Source organism: Epinephelus lanceolatus, chromosome 3 (genome assembly GCF_041903045.1).
Source record: "Epinephelus lanceolatus isolate andai-2023 chromosome 3, ASM4190304v1, whole genome shotgun sequence".
Lineage (NCBI taxonomy): Eukaryota > Metazoa > Chordata > Actinopteri > Perciformes > Serranidae > Epinephelus > Epinephelus lanceolatus.
In genome coordinates this window covers 23,967,923-23,989,332 of record NC_135736.1, presented here as the reverse complement: position 1 = coordinate 23,989,332, position 21,410 = coordinate 23,967,923, and the positions used below count along the sequence as shown (strand labels likewise).

General features: G+C 41.7%; 1 protein-coding gene across 2 annotated transcripts in view; it reads left to right on the top strand.

Moving 5' to 3' along the window:
* tmem131l (transmembrane 131 like) overlaps positions 1-21,410 on the top strand; it is a 40,377-nt gene that overhangs the window by 14,764 nt on the left and 4,203 nt on the right. Inside the window, exons 4-33 of one of the 2 annotated variants that reach the window (XM_033624367.2) lie at positions 18-89; positions 4,006-4,129; positions 4,247-4,363; positions 6,069-6,173; positions 7,828-7,905; positions 9,347-9,500; positions 10,335-10,393; positions 10,478-10,583; positions 10,711-10,813; positions 11,078-11,222; positions 11,408-11,578; positions 11,668-11,734; positions 11,837-11,960; positions 12,076-12,145; positions 13,075-13,184; positions 13,331-13,400; positions 13,598-13,731; positions 13,926-14,068; positions 14,205-14,391; positions 14,702-14,887; positions 17,158-17,307; positions 17,429-17,984; positions 18,098-18,210; positions 18,343-18,512; positions 19,007-19,213; positions 19,372-19,450; positions 19,700-19,806; positions 19,926-20,058; positions 20,727-20,797; positions 20,953-21,086. In XM_033624367.2, the coding sequence (XP_033480258.1) occupies positions 18-89; positions 4,006-4,129; positions 4,247-4,363; positions 6,069-6,173; positions 7,828-7,905; positions 9,347-9,500; positions 10,335-10,393; positions 10,478-10,583; positions 10,711-10,813; positions 11,078-11,222; positions 11,408-11,578; positions 11,668-11,734; positions 11,837-11,960; positions 12,076-12,145; positions 13,075-13,184; positions 13,331-13,400; positions 13,598-13,731; positions 13,926-14,068; positions 14,205-14,391; positions 14,702-14,887; positions 17,158-17,307; positions 17,429-17,984; positions 18,098-18,210; positions 18,343-18,512; positions 19,007-19,213; positions 19,372-19,450; positions 19,700-19,806; positions 19,926-20,058; positions 20,727-20,797; positions 20,953-21,086 (4,045 nt within the window). Of the gene's footprint in view, positions 1-17; positions 90-4,005; positions 4,130-4,246; positions 4,364-6,068; positions 6,174-7,827; positions 7,906-9,346; positions 9,501-10,334; positions 10,394-10,477; positions 10,584-10,710; positions 10,814-11,077; positions 11,223-11,407; positions 11,579-11,664; positions 11,735-11,836; positions 11,961-12,075; positions 12,146-13,074; positions 13,185-13,330; positions 13,401-13,597; positions 13,732-13,925; positions 14,069-14,204; positions 14,392-14,701; positions 14,888-17,157; positions 17,308-17,428; positions 17,985-18,097; positions 18,211-18,342; positions 18,513-19,006; positions 19,214-19,371; positions 19,451-19,699; positions 19,807-19,925; positions 20,059-20,726; positions 20,798-20,952; positions 21,087-21,410 lie in introns of both variants that reach the window. The other variant, XM_033624366.2, reaches the window with a different exon arrangement.

Genomic DNA, 21,410 nt, shown 5'->3' with positions numbered 1-21,410 from the left:
TTTCTTCTCTCCACTAGTTCCTCTCTATATACGCGGGAGACTGGGAGGCCCTTGCATTTTCAGCCCCCAGCGTTGGAGTTTGGGACGCAGTAAGTACTGTTCTCACTTCGTAGTTTTATTATGACGTTCCTAACAAGCATAGATGATATTCATTTAGTTACGAAAATGATGAAACCCCTTACTACACGCCCAGTAACAAAATGTACCTTATTTCAAAATAACTCAGTCTTCGGTAAGGTGGAAAACTCCACTAAGTTAAGTTAAAATAAGGTGGTGGCGTCATAGCAAGTGATCTGTCACTGTGATGGATGCCACAGAAAGGGAATATTTCATAAAGCAAGGGGCCCTTCAGCCTTAAAGACCAGACAGGATGTCCAAGTATGGCAGTAAGCTCCCTTTCCCAGCATCCAGACACATACTGGTGAGGGTTGACCCCAGTCAAAAGGGTTAAGAACTTCACTGTTTGCCTACATACTCCCAAAACAGAAAGAATATCAGACGTAATGCTGTGGTTGAACAGCAGTCCCCATTACTCTTGTTAAAAGCAAACAGTCACAAGCTGCTTCTATTTTGTAATATTTTGCATCATAGACTTGGAATGTAGAAAGACGGCAAATGACCAAAAATCCTGACCGTACTGGATAAATATCTGACTGAAATATTGCTGCAGGAAATGCGCAGTTGAGATCAAAACAGTCATATCAGATCAAAGTCCCACACATGAGTTTGTGTGGTTTTTTTTTTTTTTGTGGGAACAGTCGTAATTATACTGTTAATTATTGAGTGAGTAGTAAATGATCCTCAAGATGTGACTGAAGAACATGTGTTGGAACTATTGGGAAGCTCGGATAGAGAAAATAAATAGGAAATAAATTGTTAAAATGATACAACTAATGTAACAAAACATGACAAAATAAAACTATGAAAGGTAAAGTTATATTGACAACATGAACTGCAAATGACCAGACACACCACTTTATCTGTGTTACAGTTTGAGCATGCTCGGGTGTCTGGCTTGCTGGTGATTAATGATTATTTTACAGACAATATCTGCAGCAGACTGCGTTATGCTGTGGTTAGGAACAGATCCCATGTTCAAAAATATGTTTGTGCTTATTAGGCAGAAACTCACAATGCAGTGTGGGAGTTAATCCAAAACACTGCACACTAAGACCACGGTGATAGCTGGAAAGAAAAAGTAGAAAAGATTTGAATACTCCATTAAAGTGTGGTTGTGCACGTATTTCAGTTGCCAAAAATGAAAGTAAACTCTCACTGACAAACAGGAAGTGAAAGATGCGTCAGTTGAGGCTTTACAGCTCATCTCAAATGAAAATGTTACGACTGTGGTAATGGCGTGTTTTACTAGTAGTATTTATAGAGTGATGTTATTTTAAGTTATTTTTTTATCAGTGTTTTAGTCACCTGCTGAAATCTCAACAGCTGACTCAAAGCTGAAAATTGCAATTCTGTCTTCATAGTGATTTTTTGACCAGAGATACAAAAATTTTAAGATGTTTCTGTAACTTCATGTCACATTTTGACACTCTACAGCGCTCATGTTGAGGATAATTACATGTAGATCTTTAAATGGAACTGACCTAAAGTTTAACTGTGTGTATAAAATGAAACGAAGTAAAAATGCTACCTTTGTATTGCTGCGCTTCCTCTGCAGAGAGCAGCACGCATGTACACACAGACGTCCATTGACCCCACGCTAATTACGTCAGGAGTTTCTCCTCAACCAAATTCCATGTGCTGTTTGATGCTTGTTTAAGCACGACACACTGACTGTTGACCCAGTCTTGTACATGCATAGCTTCTCTGCATTGCCTGAATGGAAAAGAGAAGACTATTTAATATCTACAAAGATTTAGGTTCAGAATTGTCCAGGGATAGCTTAGCGTCTTGGTATATTTGCTGAAGTAGACACATCTGTCAAATATCAGAGGACGTAAGTAAAGCAAACCCACAGCAAAGATAAAATTTGTCCTTGACTATATTTTTATATCAGATCTAACTGTATGTCGACCAAATATTTGCCTTCACAGCAGTGTAAACATTGCAGATGTTACAAAACGTGTACATACTCAAGTTCTTGGTTAACTTTTAGTTGCCAGATAAGTTGTAACGCGGCAGAATGGAATAACCAGTTTTTCTAATAGTACTTTTAGTAGTTTGATGAATTTTCAAAATAGTCCCAGCTGCTGTGCTGCCATTTTTGTTGTGACAGCAGTGTCCCTGAAACATTTATAGCCAAAAGTTTGACAGTTCTCAGTGTGTGTAGGTTGCAAGTATTTCAAAATGTAGTATTTGCTACTTCAGGAAAAACCAAATATCCTCTTAAAAGTCCCAGTTTCCTCTAAAATGTTTTGTAGATTATGTAGTTTAGTATGCATGTCAAGTGCAGCAGTCCAACCACTGACAAAGGAGTAACTTTTCTGTGTTCTTGATGACCCACAAAACATCAGGTTAATTTATTTTACCTTTATTCAGTTGTCATAATTTGTTTGCTGGCAATAGATTACAGCATGAAAATGTTAAATGATTTTAACCTTCATATACAAAAAATATTTTGAGCCCATTCCTCTTTGAAAGGTTATTTATTGAGTGTGAACACAAGCACACCCTTTGAAAATTTAACAGTTTCATTCATTGCCCAAAAAACAATCAACTGTGGCATCAGAACACAGTATAAAGATGAACCAGCACCTCTCTGACACAGACTTAACTAACAGTGAACAATAAAAACTTCAAAGTGGCAGTATTAGATTGCAATTTTTGGTTATTGTAATTGTTACTACCCTCTGTATATCCAAAGAAATAAAACTTTAATAACATTAAAGCCATGCATACACTTTGTAGTATGCAAGATCATCTCTAAGACCCAATCATTGTAATGTAGCCCACATGAAAGTACCTTTCATCCCACCTCACTCAACCATACATGGTTAATGAAAGATATTGGTACTCATTTAAATTGCCTTGTAATGTTCCTTCTGTGTAAGAACACAGCAGTTAGAACATACGATTATAAAGAGAGATTTGCATTTTAATTAAATTGGACATGTGATTAAATTGTGAATTTAATTAACTTTAAGAGCTTGTGGAAAAGGGTGTGGTGAGAGGTATTGATTGGTCGCCTCACTCTGGGTGTCACCAAACAAAAAAATGTTAAGCGGTGACATGTCACTTTAAAAGAATATAAAGCAGAAGTTGCCAAACTTAGAGAGCTAATCCTCGTGCTAATGTAACCCAAAGCCATTTCACAGCCTTCCTTATGTGCTTATTTGTATATGTGGTTTTACTTATTACTCTGGGGCCTTTTATCAGATTAAAAATGAGGATAATATGTTTGTTTCCCATCTGTTAGCCAAGAGGCAAAGGGCTGATTCTCCTCTCATGGCCTTTGAACGTTGACAGAATGCAAAATACTAGTTATTGAGTGACTCCCTCGATGATTTATTGCACTGATAGAATTACTGGGCTAATGTCGAATTTGTAAATATTGACACATTGTGGATTAAAGTTTAATCTAATGCTTGTTTGATTACAAACAAAAATGTGTGAGTTTGTTTCCGGGTTTTGATGTTAAATGTGACTTAAAGTACTGAGCTGTTTGTTCACATGAATTGCTGTGTTACACTGGGCTCAGTGTGTGAAGAAGAATGCAATATTCTTGTTTATTGTAACATATAACTTATGATCATGTGGAGAAACACTGGTTACACGGTGTTACATGATGTCAAATGAGCAGTTTGACTCTAAATGTCCCAGTTGAAGTTGTTATTGTTGTTGTAGTTAAATGAACATTAACCACTCCCGTCCTGATGGGTTAAATGTGGAGTGGAATGATCTTTTTTAAGCTATAGATAATTGTGTATGAGCAATTTAGTGCTGCTTAAAATTTGGTGCATACCAGCTGCTCAGCTTGCTGCGGTGCTCTGTGGGTAAGGCTGTGTTGAGATCCCCTTATCTATGAAGCTGTTCTGTCTGTCTCTGCAGGCCGCTGGGGCTGCCAAGAGCGGAAACCATATATATACACAACCCCAGCCAGGAGGTTCCTGTGACACTGCTGTCAATGTTTACATCCAGCAGGCATTTTTACATACCTTTCTTTCACAGAAGGGTAAGTGTGTGTGGACAACTTTTGCTGCACAATATATTCACGGTTAATATCCTCAATTGTGTGTCTTGTCCTTTGTAGAAATGTCTTAAAATAATTCATGTTTCCTCTCCGTCCTAGGTGATCCCACCCAGAGGGAAGGCATCTTTTAAACTAATTTTCCTCCCATCTGAGGAGGGCAATGTAGAAAACACATTATTTATAAACACATCGGCCCATGGGCTGCTGTCATACCAGGTCAGTTTCATTAATACACCTCCTGCTGTATAGTCTCAGGTCATGTTCTGTTGGGATAATGCTGAAATCCCACTTTGTAATGCAGTCGATCCTTCCTCTTCCTCAGCTTTTACCTCCAGGTAGTGGAGTGAAAGATGCTCACATGTTGCCACAATGTGTGTCCTTTCTATGACAGAGCTACCAAACAAACTTTAATTACATCAAACATTATTTTTCTTCAATAATTTGTGAACCAGAGCAGCACCACACCAGACTGCTACTCAGAACATAGCTGGCACAAACATGTTTGTTTTCCCTTTTCATCCTGCATGCACATACTCATAAACAAAGGAAGTCAAAAACCCAGTTTTTATTAGACTTTTGGTTTTAAAATCGCTTTTCAAAACTGCCTTAGACCTCACATTGCAAAGTAAAAAATGTGGCAAGTAGATCACCGTTAAAAGGAGTAGACATAATGCAGAAAAGGTGGTGGTGTTGTTTTCAGTAAAAATCAATTTATTCAGTGCTTCACTACTGCCTGGAGCTAAAACGGCATCTTGTTCTTACAGCTTTTATGATGACATATTTCACCTTAGCAGACCCATCCGTGTTCACTCAAGATAATGCAGCTTCAAACTGCTGTATCCCCTGGGCTTACCTGCTCTACAGTCCCTGAGTCTGCCTTGTTATTCCACCCTAACTGGTTGTGCTACCACTTTGAGGTTTACCTGACCCCAGCTGTCTTTAATTTGGTAACTGTTTAGCGACAGGCATGTCCTTCATATTCCAAGTGACATTTGTAACATGCCTGTTGCGTGTTCCTGAGAAGCAGCTACAACATTAAGCCGAGGTCAGAACTCAGGTGTTAGTCAACCACACTGGAACTAAAGCAAATAAGAATTACCTCTAGAGGTTTACTCCAAAATGCCTTACAAATGTGTTGCAGTTGTGAATTTTTTCCCATCTCACATTAAACCTGCACCGCAGTGTTTCTCACATGTAGCTTATAAATGGCAAGCAAACACGCCCAGACACGCAGACGCTTGGACTCTCATGCTCTGCTTCCAACAGGGCCACTCCCTTCACGTGCCTCAAAGACATGTAAATGTTTCAGTCATGCCCTTGTTTTGTTTTATGTTGCCAATGAGACCAACAGCACAAATCTCTGGTGTGCATTTTCCTTAAACATATATCTGTAGACTTCTGTTCCATTCCCTCTTCTGTACAGTTGAAATAATGGTGCCATAAACCTAGGTTATTATGTGTTGTGTTCAGTATGATGCTGAATAGCAGTCATTTTAGGGCTTAATGTCTGCTGTGAATGCATTATTCATCTTAAATGCAGGCTGGTTAATATATTCAATACAGTTAATATAGTGAGTAATATGTGCAAGGCTGGTGTTACAGGGTGCTTAACTTTTTGTTCTATATTTCTCTAGCTCCATATAGCATTTGTTAGTCCTTCCTAACTTGCAATCTATACCCTCTATTTGTTGTTTTGTTTGTTTTCCATCAAGAAGCAGATGGAAAACAGTTGAATACATATTGTTTGGAAAATGCTACATTATTAGCATCTCACCTTCAGCCACCATGTTAAAACGGCTTCAGAAGTTCAGTTCAGACTAAATCATACTATTCCCTTTTTGTGCTTGCTCGTAATCTGGCCTTAATAAAATGCACATGGTGGTGAGAATCCCTTTATAAACATTAACTGTTCCTTTCCCAGGTATTTGGTGTGGGAGTTCACCGGGGTTTGTTAAAGTCTGTCCAAAGAAAGGATAGTCTGCTAGTATTCCCTCACATCCAGAGCATTAAGCTGACCCAAACTCAGGTATGTATTTAAATGTCTCTGTGTTGGTTTGTGCAGGCCATGCAGTAGTGACTAATGGCTCATCATTGGAAACAGCTGATTTCCCCTTTTCCTGCCAGCTCTGATAAACAGATGCCTGCATACTAACATACAGAAGTATTCTGATACACACTGACAAGCTCTGGCTGTGGTGAAACCGCTCAGTGTGTGCAGTCAACACAAAGGATGTCAAGAAACAATCACTTTTTTCATGCTTAAAATTGTAAATGTTTGCATGCAGGGTATGACCACAAACTATCCATTCAAAGTGACGCATTCTTTGTACAGTCATTCATTTGTACACATTTCAAAGCCATGCAAAAACACCGTCAACCAATGACAAATTAGTGCATGGTTTTAGAAGCAATGAAAGTGTGTGAGAAGCTATCTGAAAGGAGTCCTCGCCTCCACAACAGGAAGTGGGGTGGCAGTTGCAAAATGTCAGCTTGGCCAAGAACAGACAGACTTTAGCTCTCATGATCACTCAGGCTACTGCTTACGCTGAACGCAGACTTTTGTCCTCTCAGCCAGCGCCACATGTTTTAAACTATACTTAACAAAAACCTTCTCCATCTATACAGTTGCTACACTTGCTCCAAATTCACATTGCGCCAGTCTTCTTTGCATTTCAGCTTCATATCACAAATAATGTTTAAGCTGATAGTGAGAGGAGGAGGAAGAGGAAGCCCCTGCGCTGGTGTTCAATTCAAAACAGCACGGGAGAAATGTAAAGCTTAACACAATTCAGACGTAACTACCATGCTAGATTTGCTAAAACTTAGCATAGAGTAGCCCTAATAATCAACCATATAACATATGTAAAACATTTTGGCCTTGTGTTTGAATTATTGGCTAAAATGCTTAAAGAGCAACTTAACATCCTGGTGTAGCTTGAACACACACCCTTCTTATATGAACCTGACACACACTGCTGCAGGTTTTGGGGGGGTTAAGTTTTACTGGATTTTCTCTGAAAAGAGGGAAGTAATAAACACTATAAATGGGACCTTGAACAACAGACCGTGTAATAAAGTAACTGTACATGTGCTGTATTGACTGAATAAAGTTTAGAATTTGATGAGTCATTCTGTAACTTGCATAGCCATAGTGCTGTTGATGTCATTGTGCTACTGCTAGATGTCACTAAAATTTGATTTTCTCAGTGGTGCAGAGAGTTAATTGTTGTATCAGACAACCTGTCACACTCAGGTTTAAATGCACATGCACTTATTGTAGATCCAATAAACCCGCATTGCAGCGTTCAACATGATCAGCATTGTATTTACTGATTTCCTTGTCAATGTTTAAACCATGTTTAAAGATTACAGGAGCTGACAACCACACTGTGTTTAGCGGTATGTGTTTGCAGACCAGCGAGTTCTCCTTTTAATTTGCACAATAAGTGACCAAACCAACCAAAGCTGCTTTGTTGGAGTATGGAATTTCTGTGTAAAAAAATGTAGTGCATGGCTAGCACCACTAGAGTTCAGTCATGTGTGGCCTTGAAATAGCCACTGATCATTGAAGGCCTTGTTTGTAAACCTCCAACTTGCTGATGTTTTGTTATATATTTTTAATGCTTACATTATTTTTTAAACCTCTGATTACGTGCTCTGTCGTGCTGTTTCTGCTGCAGGAAGATGCCTCCAACATCACTATACTGGGTCTACTCCTGGAGTGCAGCTTGCCGAAGAGTTTGTTCAACAATCCTCAGGTATTTATTCAAAGATCTTCTCTACACATGCTCTGAAATATTAAAGCACTATGCTTGGAGTAATATGTAAGTAATATGTGTCTTATATTTATCATGTCAAAAGTTCAACTGTGGGACATAATGTGTCTCCTATGTCTACTTTACTGCAACATATGTTCTTGGTGTATGTGCACTGCAGGTTTCAAATATCCACATCGTACTTGGATTGGCTTAAGAGCTAGGTGTGAAGTCATGGAGGCAGAGAGACTCTCTTTTCCCAGATACTCTGCTGTTTTCTAACAACATGATTTCTATTAATTGCTCAGGATTAAACTAATTAATAAAAACATTCATGAACATGAACATGAACTTGTGAGCAGTCAGAGCATGAGAGGGAAGGGCACCGGGTGGACTTTGAGGAAAAACACAGAAGTACAAAGGAGAGCATTTAACCAAGTGCTCTTATTTTTGGTGATGTGCGATCTTGCACCATTTTTAGCTGGTTTCTACTTTGCAGTGAGTAGTGATGCTTCCTCACTGCTCTCATCATGCCCACTCCTTTGGGCAGAAGGCCAGCCAGTCTAAAACTTAAACAGACAGCCAGGCTTGTCATCGGAGCGCCTTCTGTTTCCTCCAGAACCCCTGAGGAGGGTGCAAGCTCCTGCCAGACTTCTAATTGCTTTCTCAAGAGACTCTATAATTGACGCAGGGCTCCCACTGCTCATGTGGCGCAATACGCATGATGCAAGAGGCGGCTGCAGACAACCTAACTATATTGTCATAATTATGCAAACTGAAATCATCCCGGCGTTCTGTTGCATGAGTGGCCCAGCTGTGACCTTCGGCTCGTATCCAAGATCAACACCTGCTCCTTAGATCTTTTTCGAGACATCGCTAACATAATTGAGAACTGGCCTTTGGTCACGTTGGTGCTGCTCACAGATTAAATGACCTTACAGGAAGTAAGCAGTAGCCTCTTGGTTTCAAGGGATTAGGTTTGCCATTGCACCCTCAAGGCCCCTGGTGGCACAAAGATAAGGCATCTGTCTACAGGTCATCAAGTGCTGATTCACCCAGTGGTTTGCAGTGAGATTTGCACTCTCCCAGTAGTGACTTGTCAGCTTTAAGAGGGTGTTAGTCACAGGGTGGGGTGTAGTAGCTGGTTACTGTCTGCTTGTTCCTGTCTGTTCGTGTATGTGCATCTGATTATTCTGATGTTGATCACAGCAAACAAGATAATTCACATTCTTCCATTACTATTTGTTATTTTTTCACCGTCACCTTGACTAATCTTTCATTTATTTAATTCATACCTTTTTGTCTTCTTAACATCCACCCTTTTTGTTTTTGACTTTATCTCTGTTAGTATCTGTTCCAATTTACTAAATTTTTCAAATGGTTGCTATTATGCTTCTCCTTCTGTTTGGTGCGTGACTGGTATGCCTTTCCTGTCCCGTCCCAGGGGTCCTGCCTCCAGAGCGAGGAGCGCCTCAGCCTGCAGATTAATCTGTCGGCGCGTGGTGACCGGCCCACTGACCTGGACAAACTCAAGCCTTACGTCATTGAGCACATTTTGGTGCTGCTGATGGCCCCCACTGCTGGACAGGCTGCAGTAGGTGGGTTTGTTTGACCTGTCTGACCCGCAGTCTGGAGGCAAATTAGCTGTGGGAATGTGACAGTGTCGCACTGCGTGACTTAAAAATACCACACAGCTTAAAACTGACTGACATTAGTGTGTTGTTGCTTCCTCAGCCTCCACTCAGATTACCTCAGTAGATGTGCTATCTTTTAGACCTGTTTCTGTAGTGGACTGCTGTTGAAGCAAAAGTTCACAAGGTTAAAAATAGTGTTTATGTTGTGACACTAGACGTAGACTTAATGAGGCTCTTTGGAATTGCATGTGGCTGCTTTTCCGTTCCCCCTAAATCTTGTTTACTTTGACTCTGGGGTAAAGATCAGATAATGTTAATGATTCTGCTGCTGTGAGATGAAAGAAATATAGGGAGGCATCAGTTCTGCTCTCCTGATCTCAATGTCCAGAGTAATACAGAAGCTAAAGATCAAATGAAAGCTGCACTGATATACAACTGCTGTAGATAGTTTTATGGTGATCGTTCACACAGTCTTTGGTATTGGACCACATCAGCAAACTAAATTTGTGTTTCTAAGAACTTGTCATAGTGTTACAGCATCAGACTATTTCTGTCAGCTGACGGTGACTTGGTGTATAGTCTTGTTACGTTTTTGTGAACATAGAGGTCACTTTTCTGTTCACTATTTGTCATAGTTTTGCTCAAGAAATCTGTCTCTGCCTCGGCAAGCAGGTTTCAGCAAGTTCTCTTCATGTTAAAAATGTAAGGGAGACCTTTCCATAGCAGAAAATGTACATTATGTAAAATGTTTTTATTTGTCTGATCTTTCGCTCTCTACTTTATTTCTTTTCTCTGCAGGCGAACCAAAAATAGGAGTTTATATGTTAAATTCTGGAGGCAAGAAGTTGTATGTAAAGGTGAGGTGTTTGTCTTGTTTTGCTATATTATAGGTACTGAAGGTAGCATTTTATAGGCTTTGACGAGATGATTTATCTCCCCAGGACATGCAGGTGCTATCAAAGGTGGAGGCCAGCCTGGAATTTAATCAGCTTCTCCTGAGACCAGAGGCAAAAAACTTCACTAAAGTGGCAACGCTTGCCTGCAGAGGTGAACACTCATTTCAGTTCAAATCATTCTTTCTCAATTTATATACTTTCGTCTAAGTGCAATTGCATTTGACCCCAAGTGTTCTGGAAAATTTTATCTTCAACAACAGTTTTGTTTCTTCCGTCAGGTTCAATGCCGGGTCATGGAGGGAAATGCATGAATCATATCAGTTTAAAAATTCTGGGAAACCAGACAACCTTCAGCTTCCCTGGACTACATATCACACCAAGGTAAGTTTGAGACCTTTTGCCATACTACCCTCAAGTTGTCCTGATAAACCATTAGAATTAAAGCACAGCTTTAATGTCCTTTTGTTTGGAAACACTGTGGCTGTAGTTAATGAAAAGCACCTGGTGCACATATTTATAGTCTCTATTGTGATGAAGATAAGTCCATTACAGAAATTGTTTAAGCGCTTTAATGCTCAGGAAGTGTTGCTAACGTGCAAAACTGTTTAACTGAGTATTACGTCATTTTATTGTTGCTTTCTGCAGAAGGACCATGGGGGATTTGTTCAACCTGTTCCAGGTGAAACAAAGAGATGCAGACCAGGTGGATCTGTGGCTGACTAACTCCCTCCTCCTGCCCGTCACTGTGATGAACGCCAGCCTCTCACAGAAGCTGCAGGGAGTAATGAAGGTATGCACCACTGCCTCGAGTAATGATAGGAGGCAGCTCTGATTACATGATGACGTGATGATGATCATCAAACTTTCTCTTAGTATATGCCAAGTTAATTCTGACCCACTATACTTAACTCTCAAAGTATCCCAAGTTCAGGATAGGATTTGACACTCATGTCTGTGCTGCCCTCTGTCTATCAGGTGGTGAACTTCAGTGCTCCACTCACAGTTCCCCAGGGCTGCTGGCATATCATGTCCCTCCAGCTGTTCAGCAGGGCCCTGCCCGTCAACCAGGTGTTCACCCTCAGTCTGGACACCAGCCTGGGCACAACCCTGCACGTTCCCCTCTACTTTAGCTCTTCTCCTTTCAAGGTAAAGTACCAGCAGTAGGTAGTAGTGTGTAGGGCTGTGGATCAGTATATTGGATCAGATGTGGTAATAGATGATGTGTCTGTCAGCAGGGGGAGGTGGTGTTTGAGGTGGAACGAGAGTGTGGACGTCCCTGTCCTCTCAGAATGTCTGAAACAGGTGAGACGTGACACCTCATAACCTCTTCTGAGAGAAAAATCACAGTCTGAGCCTTTTAGTGTTCGTTAAGTCATTTTTTAATTTTCCCTAATATCCCATCAGGTCGTTCAGAGTGGCAGCGTTCCCTCCTCCCAGACTTTTTCCCTTCGTCTTGGGCTGTAGACAGCAAACTGGCTGCTGAGCTCTGCTCTCGATGGCAGAGCCACAAAGACAAACTATCTTGCAGGTCAGTCTTAAATGCAACACACGGTTTTGTTTTTCATGTCATTGTGTGTCTTGTAATCCAGCATTACACACTTTTATTACTGTTAATAACCATTTTAAACCTTTTGTCTTCTCAGGTGGCCCAGACTCCCTGTAGAGACGTCCTTTCCTCTGGACTTTGGTGCTACACCCGTCAATGAGAGCAAGGTGGGCAAGACATAGAGGGACCTTTCAGACATTTTTCCTCTTAGGTGTAGTGCTATTTATCCGTCTAGATTGTTCTGATATGAGTTGCCAAGTGTTAGAGACATGGACCATAGAGATGTCTGCCTTCTCTCCAGTGTAATGGAACTAGATGGCACTCGGCTTGTGATGCTTTAAGAGCCAAAACTACATTTGAAAAACTCAACAGCAATGAGGGAGATCATGATTTCTGGGATGAGACGTGGTCTAAAAATGCTCACAACAATGTCTCCACAGACGTTGTTGTGAGCTGTTTTATGTAGGACATATTTTCTTTTTTACCAAACAGATCTCCGCCAACAGTATCACTGTGCAGAAGGAAGCATGCAGCTATTTATGGACGAGAGGCTCATGCTTGTGTCAGTGTGAGATGTTAACTTTAATGGCGTCCTCATTGGCTGAGCTGTAATGCTAGCTAGCTCACGTCTACTAGGTGAGCAAGCTGTAGATGCACACTGCCCTCTGCACAGTGATATATTTGGGGGTGTGTGGTTTGGTAGAAAGAAATGAGTTCCTACACGGAACTGCTCACAGCAAGGTCTGTGGATTATCTTCAAGTCATGATTTGTGGAAAAAGTTATTGCTGTTGAGTTTTTCAAATGTATTTTTTGGGCGCCTTGAGCACCACAAGCTGAGTGTCATTTAGTTGCATTATCCTGGACAGAAGGCAGATGGTTAACCAGTAGAGGGCACAAGAGCACAATATGTAGAACTCAAATACTATGCCCTAAAATGTCAAGATTTGGACCTGAAACATTACTAAATATAAAAAAAAGTGGTTTGAGTTTTTTGTTACTTTTTAATGACTCCTCACTAAAAACGGTGTATATGTACATGGTTTTTAAGTTGGACTTTTGTCCACAGCAAATAGAAAACATTATTTTTTGTTTCAGGTGAAGACGTTCATGCTGAAGAATCCTTCTTCTTCAGTGGTTTCTGTAGAGATTAGAATCCTCTCGCTGTACCCTGCCCCCCTGGAGGCTCTGGACCTTCTAACCAAATGGTACGCTGAGTATTATGTTAAATACTGAACAGAATTAGTCATCTACAGTTGTTTTGTGCCTCAAGTGTTTGAAGCATTGTACCATTTTGCTCCAGCACATCCCTCGAGTTGATTTGTCAAACTGTTTTCTGTAATTTGATCGGCAGGTTTAATATCAGCCCACTCTCTGTCAACATCAGCACTACAGAGTTTTCTCTGTTGGCTTCTTCCCCTAAGGTAAATCCTGAGAACGCTCCTGGGAAATAAAGTCGTGGCACTATTGAATCTTTTTGTCTTTACTCACTGATTTTTGGCTCCCAGCATGTAATACTTATCAAACTTTATTGATTCATTAAATGCATGGCCATCATTGTTGTTGTGCTTCAGTTGCTTTTCCTTCAATATTTCCCCTCTTTCTGTGTGTTTGTGTGCAGGCGGGTGAGAATGTGGATGACATGACAAGGGAGGGTGTCCTTCGTCTGCTGCTGCAGCCCTGGGAGGCCAGAGAGGTTGCTGTGGTCTATTCTCCCTCTGAACACAAACCCACCACCACCATTCTCATCATCAGGTACAGAGTCAAATTAATAGGATGAGGTTCATGCGCTTTTTCAGTATATGTATTCAGGTTTCTTAGTGGCAGAGGATTTTTGGAGTTTGGAAGAGATGTTTCACAATAGTGGAGAGATAGCCTATAGCCTGCCAATGCTGTTCATTGTGTTACTAAAGCATGTTTTTATCAAGCATGTTGTGTTTGTGTTTCAGGAACAACCTGACGGTGTTTGACATGATGACGGTGCAGGGCCATGGGGCCAAAGAGCTGCTAAGAGTCGGAGGCAAACTTCCTGGCCCAGGAGCATCTCTGCGCTTCAATGTTCCTCAGTCAACTCTAATGGAGTGTCGTGATGGTGAGTTTAATGTTTAACTTAATATCACTACATGGCTGTTCAGTAAGAGAGTTTATTGGTACATATTCACTTTTAGCAAGAAGATAAGACAGTGGAACAAACAAACGGCTAAAACATTACTGTTTGTCACTTCTAGGCCTGCGCACCAACAAGCCGCTTTTCGCCATCAGAAAGAGTTTTAAGGTGGAGAACGCAGGAGAGCTTCCTCTGACTGTCATGTTGATGAATATTAACGGATATAAGTGTCAGGGATTTGGCTTTGAGGTGTTACAGTGTCGCCCCTTCAGCCTCGACCACAACACTTCCTCTGAGATCACCATTGCGTAAGTGGAATTTTAGCATGCTTTATTAGTTAACAGTAGATTTCTCTTTTACTGTTGTCACTTGATATTTTAATGATATTGTAATCTGCTGCATATTAGAGTAAAAACAAAAAAGGGTTTCTATCTGTGCCTGTTTGTTGGTACTTTATTATTCAACCATGGGCTGTACCCACATCTTACAAGTAATTTTCTGCTCTGTCTCTTCCTCTCTCATGTATTGTGCAATTTGTCCTCTTCCTTTTTGTCTTCTTGTTCTCTTTCTTTGTCCATTTCTTTGTCTCTCACTGTCTCTACCTGTCTGTGTCCTCAGCTTCACCCCAGACTTCACCTCCTCCTGGGTGATCCGGGACCTCACCCTGGTGACATCACGCGGCACCTCTTTCCCTTTCACCCTCAATGTGACGCTGCCCCACCACATGTTGCCTCTCTGCGCTCAGGTGGTTCCCGGCCCCAGCTGGGAAGAAACTTTCTGGGTGGTCACCCTCATCTTCACATGGTCAGTACCTTCGAAATGGCTGTTGAAAATGGAAAAAATAAAATAAAAAAATCCATTTCACAAGACAGTTTGAAATAATTTATGTTCAATGATATTTTGCCCATTTTCCACAAAAAAAGAAGCTATGAATATGCAGCTATGGAGATGCCACAGATCTTAAGTCACACCTACCTCTGTTTGTCAAACTACTTGTCGTTTTTGTACATGATAACAAGCTAACACGAACACAAACCACAAACATTATTCAAAAGTGGTTGGTTTTATGGAGGGGCCAGGAGCAGAAAAGGGCCCAGTGATGGTCCTTCACTGATCAGAGCTGCATATATATATATATGTGTATATATATATATATATATATATATATATATATATATATATACAGTACAGGCCAAAAGTTTGGACACACCTTCTCATTCAATGCGTTTTCTTTATTTTCATGACTATTTACATTGTAGATTCTCACTGAAGGCATCAAAACTATGAATGAACACATGTGGAGTTATGTACTTAACAAAAAAAGGTGAAATAACTGAAAACATATTTTATATTCTAGTTTCTTCAAAACAGCCACCCTTTGCTCTGATTACTGCTTTGCACACTCTTGGCATTCTCTCCATGAGCTTCAAGAGGTAGTCACCTGAAATGGTTTTCCACCAGTCTTGAAGGAGTTCCCAGAGGTGTTTAGCACTTGTTGGCCCCTTTGCCTTCACTCTGCGGTCCAGCTCACCCCAAACCATCTCGATTGGGTTCAGGTCCGGTGACTGTGGAGGCCAGGTCATCTGCCGCAGCACTCCATCACTCTCCTTCTTGGTCAAATAGCCCTTACACAGCCTGGAGGTGTGTTTGGGGTCATTGTCCTGTTGAAAAATAAATGATCGTCCAACTAAACGCAAACCGGATGGGATGGCATGTCGCTGCAGGATGCTGTGGTAGCCATGCTGGTTCAGTGTGCCTTCAATTTTGAATAAATCCCCAACAGTGTCACCAGCAAAACACCCCCACACCATCACACCTCCTCCTCCATGCTTCACAGTGGGAACCAGGCATGTGGAATCCATCCGTTCACCTTTTCTGCGTCTCACAAAGACACGGCGGTTGGAACCAAAGATCTCAAATTTGGACTCATCAGACCAAAGCACAGATTTCCACTGGTCTAATGTCCATTCCTTGTGTTTCTTGGCCCAAACAAATCTCTTCTGCTTGTTGCCTCTCCTTAGCAGTGGTTTCCTAGCAGCTATTTGACCATGAAGGCCTGATTCGCGCAGTCTCCTCTTAACAGTTGTTCTAGAGATGGGTCTGCTGCTAGAACTCTGTGTGGCATTCATCTGGTCTCTGATCTGAGCTGCTGTTAACTTGCAATTTCTGAGGCTGGTGACTCGGATGAACTTATCCTCAGAAGCAGAGGTGACTCTTGGTCTTCCTTTCCTGGGTCGGTCCTCATGTGTGCCAGTTTGGTTGTAGCGCTTGATGGTTTTTGCGACTCCACTTGGGGACACATTTAAAGTTTTTGCAATTTTCCGGACTGACTGACCTTCATTTCTTAAAGTAATGATGGCCACTCGTTTTTCTTTAGTTAGCTTATTGGTTCTTGCCATAATATGAATTTTAACAGTTGTCCAATAGGGCTGTCGGCTGTGTATTAACCTGACTTCTGCACAACACAACTGATGGTCCCAACTCCATTGATAAAGCAAGAAATTCCACTAATTAACCCTGATAAGGCACACCTGTGAAGTGGAAACCATTTCAGGTGACTACCTCTTGAAGCTCATGGAGAGAATGCCAAGAGTGTGCAAAGCAGTAATCAGAGCAAAGGGTGGCTATTTTGAAGAAACTAGAATATAAAACATGTTTTCAGTTATTTCACCTTTTTTTGTTAAGTACATAACTCCACATGTGTTCATTCATAGTTTTGATGCCTTCAGTGAGAATCTACAATGTAAATAGTCATGAAAATAAAGAAAACGCATTGAATGAGAAGGTGTGTCCAAACTTTTGGCCTGTACTGTATATATATATAGGGGGGGGGGAGGGGGGGGGGGGGGGTGACATGCAGCAAAGGGCCACGGGCTAGAGTCGAACCCGGGCCGCTGCGGCAACAGCCTTGTATATGGGGCGCCTGCTCTACCACTAAGCCACCGGCGCCCACAAAAAAGATCATTTTAATATTAGTTGAACTACTCACTGTAGTAAGTCATTATCATTTTTGTAGTTTTGTTGTGGGCATGGGAAGTGTAACACGTTATCTGTTGTATCTGTTTGTTTTTCAGCTTCTCTCTGTTCGGTGTGTGTCTGATGGCCTTCCATCAGGCCCAGTATATCCTGAGTGAGTTCTCCTCACCCAGCATCAGAAGCAACCACAACTCTGTCCTGTCCCGGGATAACGACTCCGTCAATAATATCACACCCAACGGAGTAAAGTATGTCCAGTGTTTTTCTGTAGTTTTGATACATGGTGTAGAGACTGTTAACTATTTGCATGAAGACAAATTCTGCAAGCACATTCAAATACCTTGTCATTTCTGTGTCTTGTTTGTGCAGTAAAACAAAGGGCAGCTGTAAGAGCTATGTGGACACCTGTCACACCTCTGACAAAGGTAAGGGGCGTGGCTCCCCAGCCTTGGCCAACAGCCCTGCCTCACGTCCACAGTCATCCTCAAAGAGAGGCTCCTTAACCACCACATCCCAGCCGCAAAAGAAACACAAGGTTTCACTCTATTACACCAAGTACAAGTCGAGCTCATCCACAGCCTCGTCTGGTGCTGTGACCGTGGATGAAGAGCACGAGGACCTGACACCAGACCCTCCCCTGACCCCAGACCCCGATGTCTGCAACAACAACGAACCAACTTTCATCAGTGAGCTGGATAAAAAGACACCTTCAGATTATAAAGAAGACGCCCACAGCACTATAGGAGAGAGAGTGCCAGCAGCAGTTATGTTTCCCATGGAAATGCCTGCTGGTTTCCCAGATAACGTCACAGTGGGTCCAGGACCTAGACCCGGCCTGTTAGTGTGCAGCCCTGTAGAGAAGAGCTGCACTGAGCACTATGCAGAGAAGATCGACTCTGAGAAAAGGGACAGTTCTGAAAGGGAGGTAAGGAAGGAGCTGAAATTTCCTATGTTTGTATTCAGTTAAATATCCAAACCTTATAAAGCTGATGGTTCTCATTAAAAAAACATTATTACTTTATTCTTTTCTGTCTGCAGCTGAGAGAAGACTGCAAAGGCCAGAAAAAGAAAGCACAGAGTGCAGAGGCTGGCGCTGCACCAGGAAGTAATAAGGGAAAGAGGAGTCGCAGGAAGACAGAACATGTCTCCAGGTAAACTTCACCTTACCTGTATTTTATCCATTAATCCATTTACATTTATTCTGATATTTCTTGACAAACAGTGTTGAAAAGCTCCAAACAGTAAGGTAAGATTTGTTGTTTATGTCTGATTTTTTTCCCTAGTGCTCCTGAGCACAATGTAGTAGTGATACCAGAGAGGGAGAAAGAACCTGATTGGAAAACAGGTGAGCGCATTGCCAGTGGACCCCGCAACAGGAACCGCTGCTGCAATGGCTTAAAATCAGAAGCACCAAAGCCTGGACTGAGTGTTGAGAGCCCCCTCAAACAGAACGGTGGGTGTCGTTCTTATCTGTCATAGGGATGGGAATTGAAAGTGTTTTAATGCCATTACAGATTCTGCTGCTTATCAGTCTAGTTCTTTATCAGTTCCCTTATTGATTCCTGATTAATTTTCTGTGGGGGAAAAGGTAGGCCTACACAGGTTTTCAGCATCAGTGCAACTGTTTTATTATCTCTGAGTCTTAACATGCTATGGCCCGAGAGCTAGCTGCAGCACTGGTCTGTCTGTCCTCATCTAAAATGGATTAAAAAAATAATATTTGTACATTTATTTACGTTTTCTCAGTAAAAGAAAAATATCTGCTAAGCCTGCCTGCATGCGCTGTTGATACAAAGGGATATCTACCCTCGGTAACTGTCAGAAAAACATGTCGCACTGGAACCGGTTCTCAATTTACATCCCGACCTGTCACACCTATCTGCAGCTTCACTCAATAATAACCCAACACTTAATTTTAATCTCTCTGGCCTCGTTGATGTCCGGCAGGTGTGTGTCCTTCTCGTACTCGAAGGAAGTGTGCTACAGATCGGCGCGGTGGTGGAGTGTGTGAGTCGGGCTCGGACTCCGGCAGCTCATCAGGCAGTGTGAGGGCCAGCAGAGGGAGCTGGGGCAGCTGGAGCAGCGCCAGCAGCATGGAGGGAGACAAAGACCCCAATGCCCGGACGCATGCCTGCACTACCTCATCTAGAAAAAGTGAGGAACGTGTCCACTACCTTAACGAGGAAAACCAGGACTATTAATATACTATTAAGTTCCATAATTTTGCTGCATCATTACGAAAACCAGACTGCAGCTGTAACAGATGAGAAGGGTCAGTTACATTATTTTGACAGATATGTTGGTTTTTACAGGGGAATCCATGCAGTACGGCGTCTACCCAGTAGAGAGAGACTGCTACCAGACCATGAATACAAACTACAAGGCTCTCAGGTACCTCAGCAAACACACACACACACACACACACACACACAGAAACACACAACTGGATTTTACTAAAGTTTGTAAGCCAAAGATTAAAGTCTGCTGTTTCTTTATATCCTGTTTGCACCATGACCAGGCCACTGATGAAGAAAGTCTGATTATAATTTGTTTTGTTTGAAGGGAACTTATGGAAAATATAAAAATGTGTTTTTATCTCTTCTCTGTTCGACTTGTAACTTGTGCTTTCTCTCTGTTTAGCATGAACAGCTTGTACCACAAAGATATGTGCCAAAGCCCAGATCCCACAGCATCCAGCTTTGCCCCAAGTTTTGCTGCTGTTGCTGCAGGAGTAGACCGCAACATGGGTAAAGACATTCATAAATACATACTTAGTTTTTATAGCCTGAAACAAAGACCTGTCCATGTCTTCAACAAAGGTGGTTTGAGCATTACCTCTGATTCATGTTGCTGTGTGCTCCCTCAGATCTGACAGGTCAGTATTTGCCTGAAGAAACATGGTCAGCTCCATCCATCCCTCTCACCAATGAGTTCAGATACAACACCCCCGAAGCTCTGCCCTACATACCTCAGCCAGCAACCACCGCCTCATACAATGGGTAGGTGCTTGAATGCAGGTTTGTTATAATAAACACTGAGTCAAGGGTTTAATTTTAATGACAAATTCAGCACCAAACAGCCGACGGACAAAGTAAATGACGAGCCGATGAGCCAGGACTCCAAATGTAGTTGAGTGTTGTTGTGTCCTCTGGAGGTGAAAGACAGAAGTTGTTAGTTAAGGTTTGCCGCAACAGCGTTTCATTGGGCTCTAAATACATATTTTTTTGTGGGCTTCTTCTTCTTCTTCTTCTTCTTCTTCTTCTTCTTCTTCTTCTTCCTCCTCCTATCTAAACATGGGAGGAAAATGAGTTTGTGTCCAAAAACTGGACAGTAAATTGTTCCTCTTTTTGTGACCAAAGTAAAATAGAAGAAATTAAAATAACTTTTGAATGTTAATCTCTAGGTTGGGGTAAATGTGTGTATTCATCTCAAAACTCAGTAACTTTTATGTCACTTCACCCCTCTGTCTAAGCAGCACTCCTAACAGCTACAAATAGTTTTATTAGTAAGGCACTTTAGCTCCGTCCTGACATGGTTACTGATACTGGTCTACAGTTTGAATATTTACCTTCCCAGTCCTACAGTAATGTGTCTTTGCGTTTCAGTGTTGCAGTTCAGTCTGTTCCTGTTAAAACCGTCGCATCAAATGTTTCCTTGTTTCCTGCAGGTTTACTTGGAATAATGCCAACAGCCATTGCAACGGTCCCTACACCTACTGTGAGGACAGCAACTACATAGGTACAATGCAGTTTTCTTTTACCTTTACCCAGTTATATCACTCTGTCCTATTATTACATTAGGTGACAACTGTTACTGGAACCATCATTGACTCTGCTTCTGTAAAGGTTCTCTGGATTCAAGTTCAGCATTTCTTTGCTCTGATCATCTCGTAGGTAACGGAACGTTTCCAAGTGGTTTTCCTGGTCAGGAGGCCCAGAATGCACACGCCAATCAGAGCAGCTGGAGTGAGGAACAGCATCAGGAATCGCCCTCAACCTGGGACACAGCAGCCTGTGTGGGTAGCAAGGTGAGGAGTCACTATACTAAACTCAAATGGGCTAAACACAACTGGGCAATAGGGCTGCTCTCCGCTGCAGCTGAACATTATTTATCATAGTGAGGGGGAGTAAATTTAGAGCCAGGTTGTTGGGCTGCGACCAATGAGTATTTTCATGAACAATTTATCTGCAGATTATATTTGCCATCTGTAATTTTTGGAGCTAAAAGTGACCATATTTGGACAAAAGGGTGGAGCTGTAGAGGAGTGAGGAGTGGATCTGACTCACACATTGTGGTGACACCTTGCAGATAGCTCAAAGTGCCCATGCCCTGAATCACCTGGTAGTGAGTG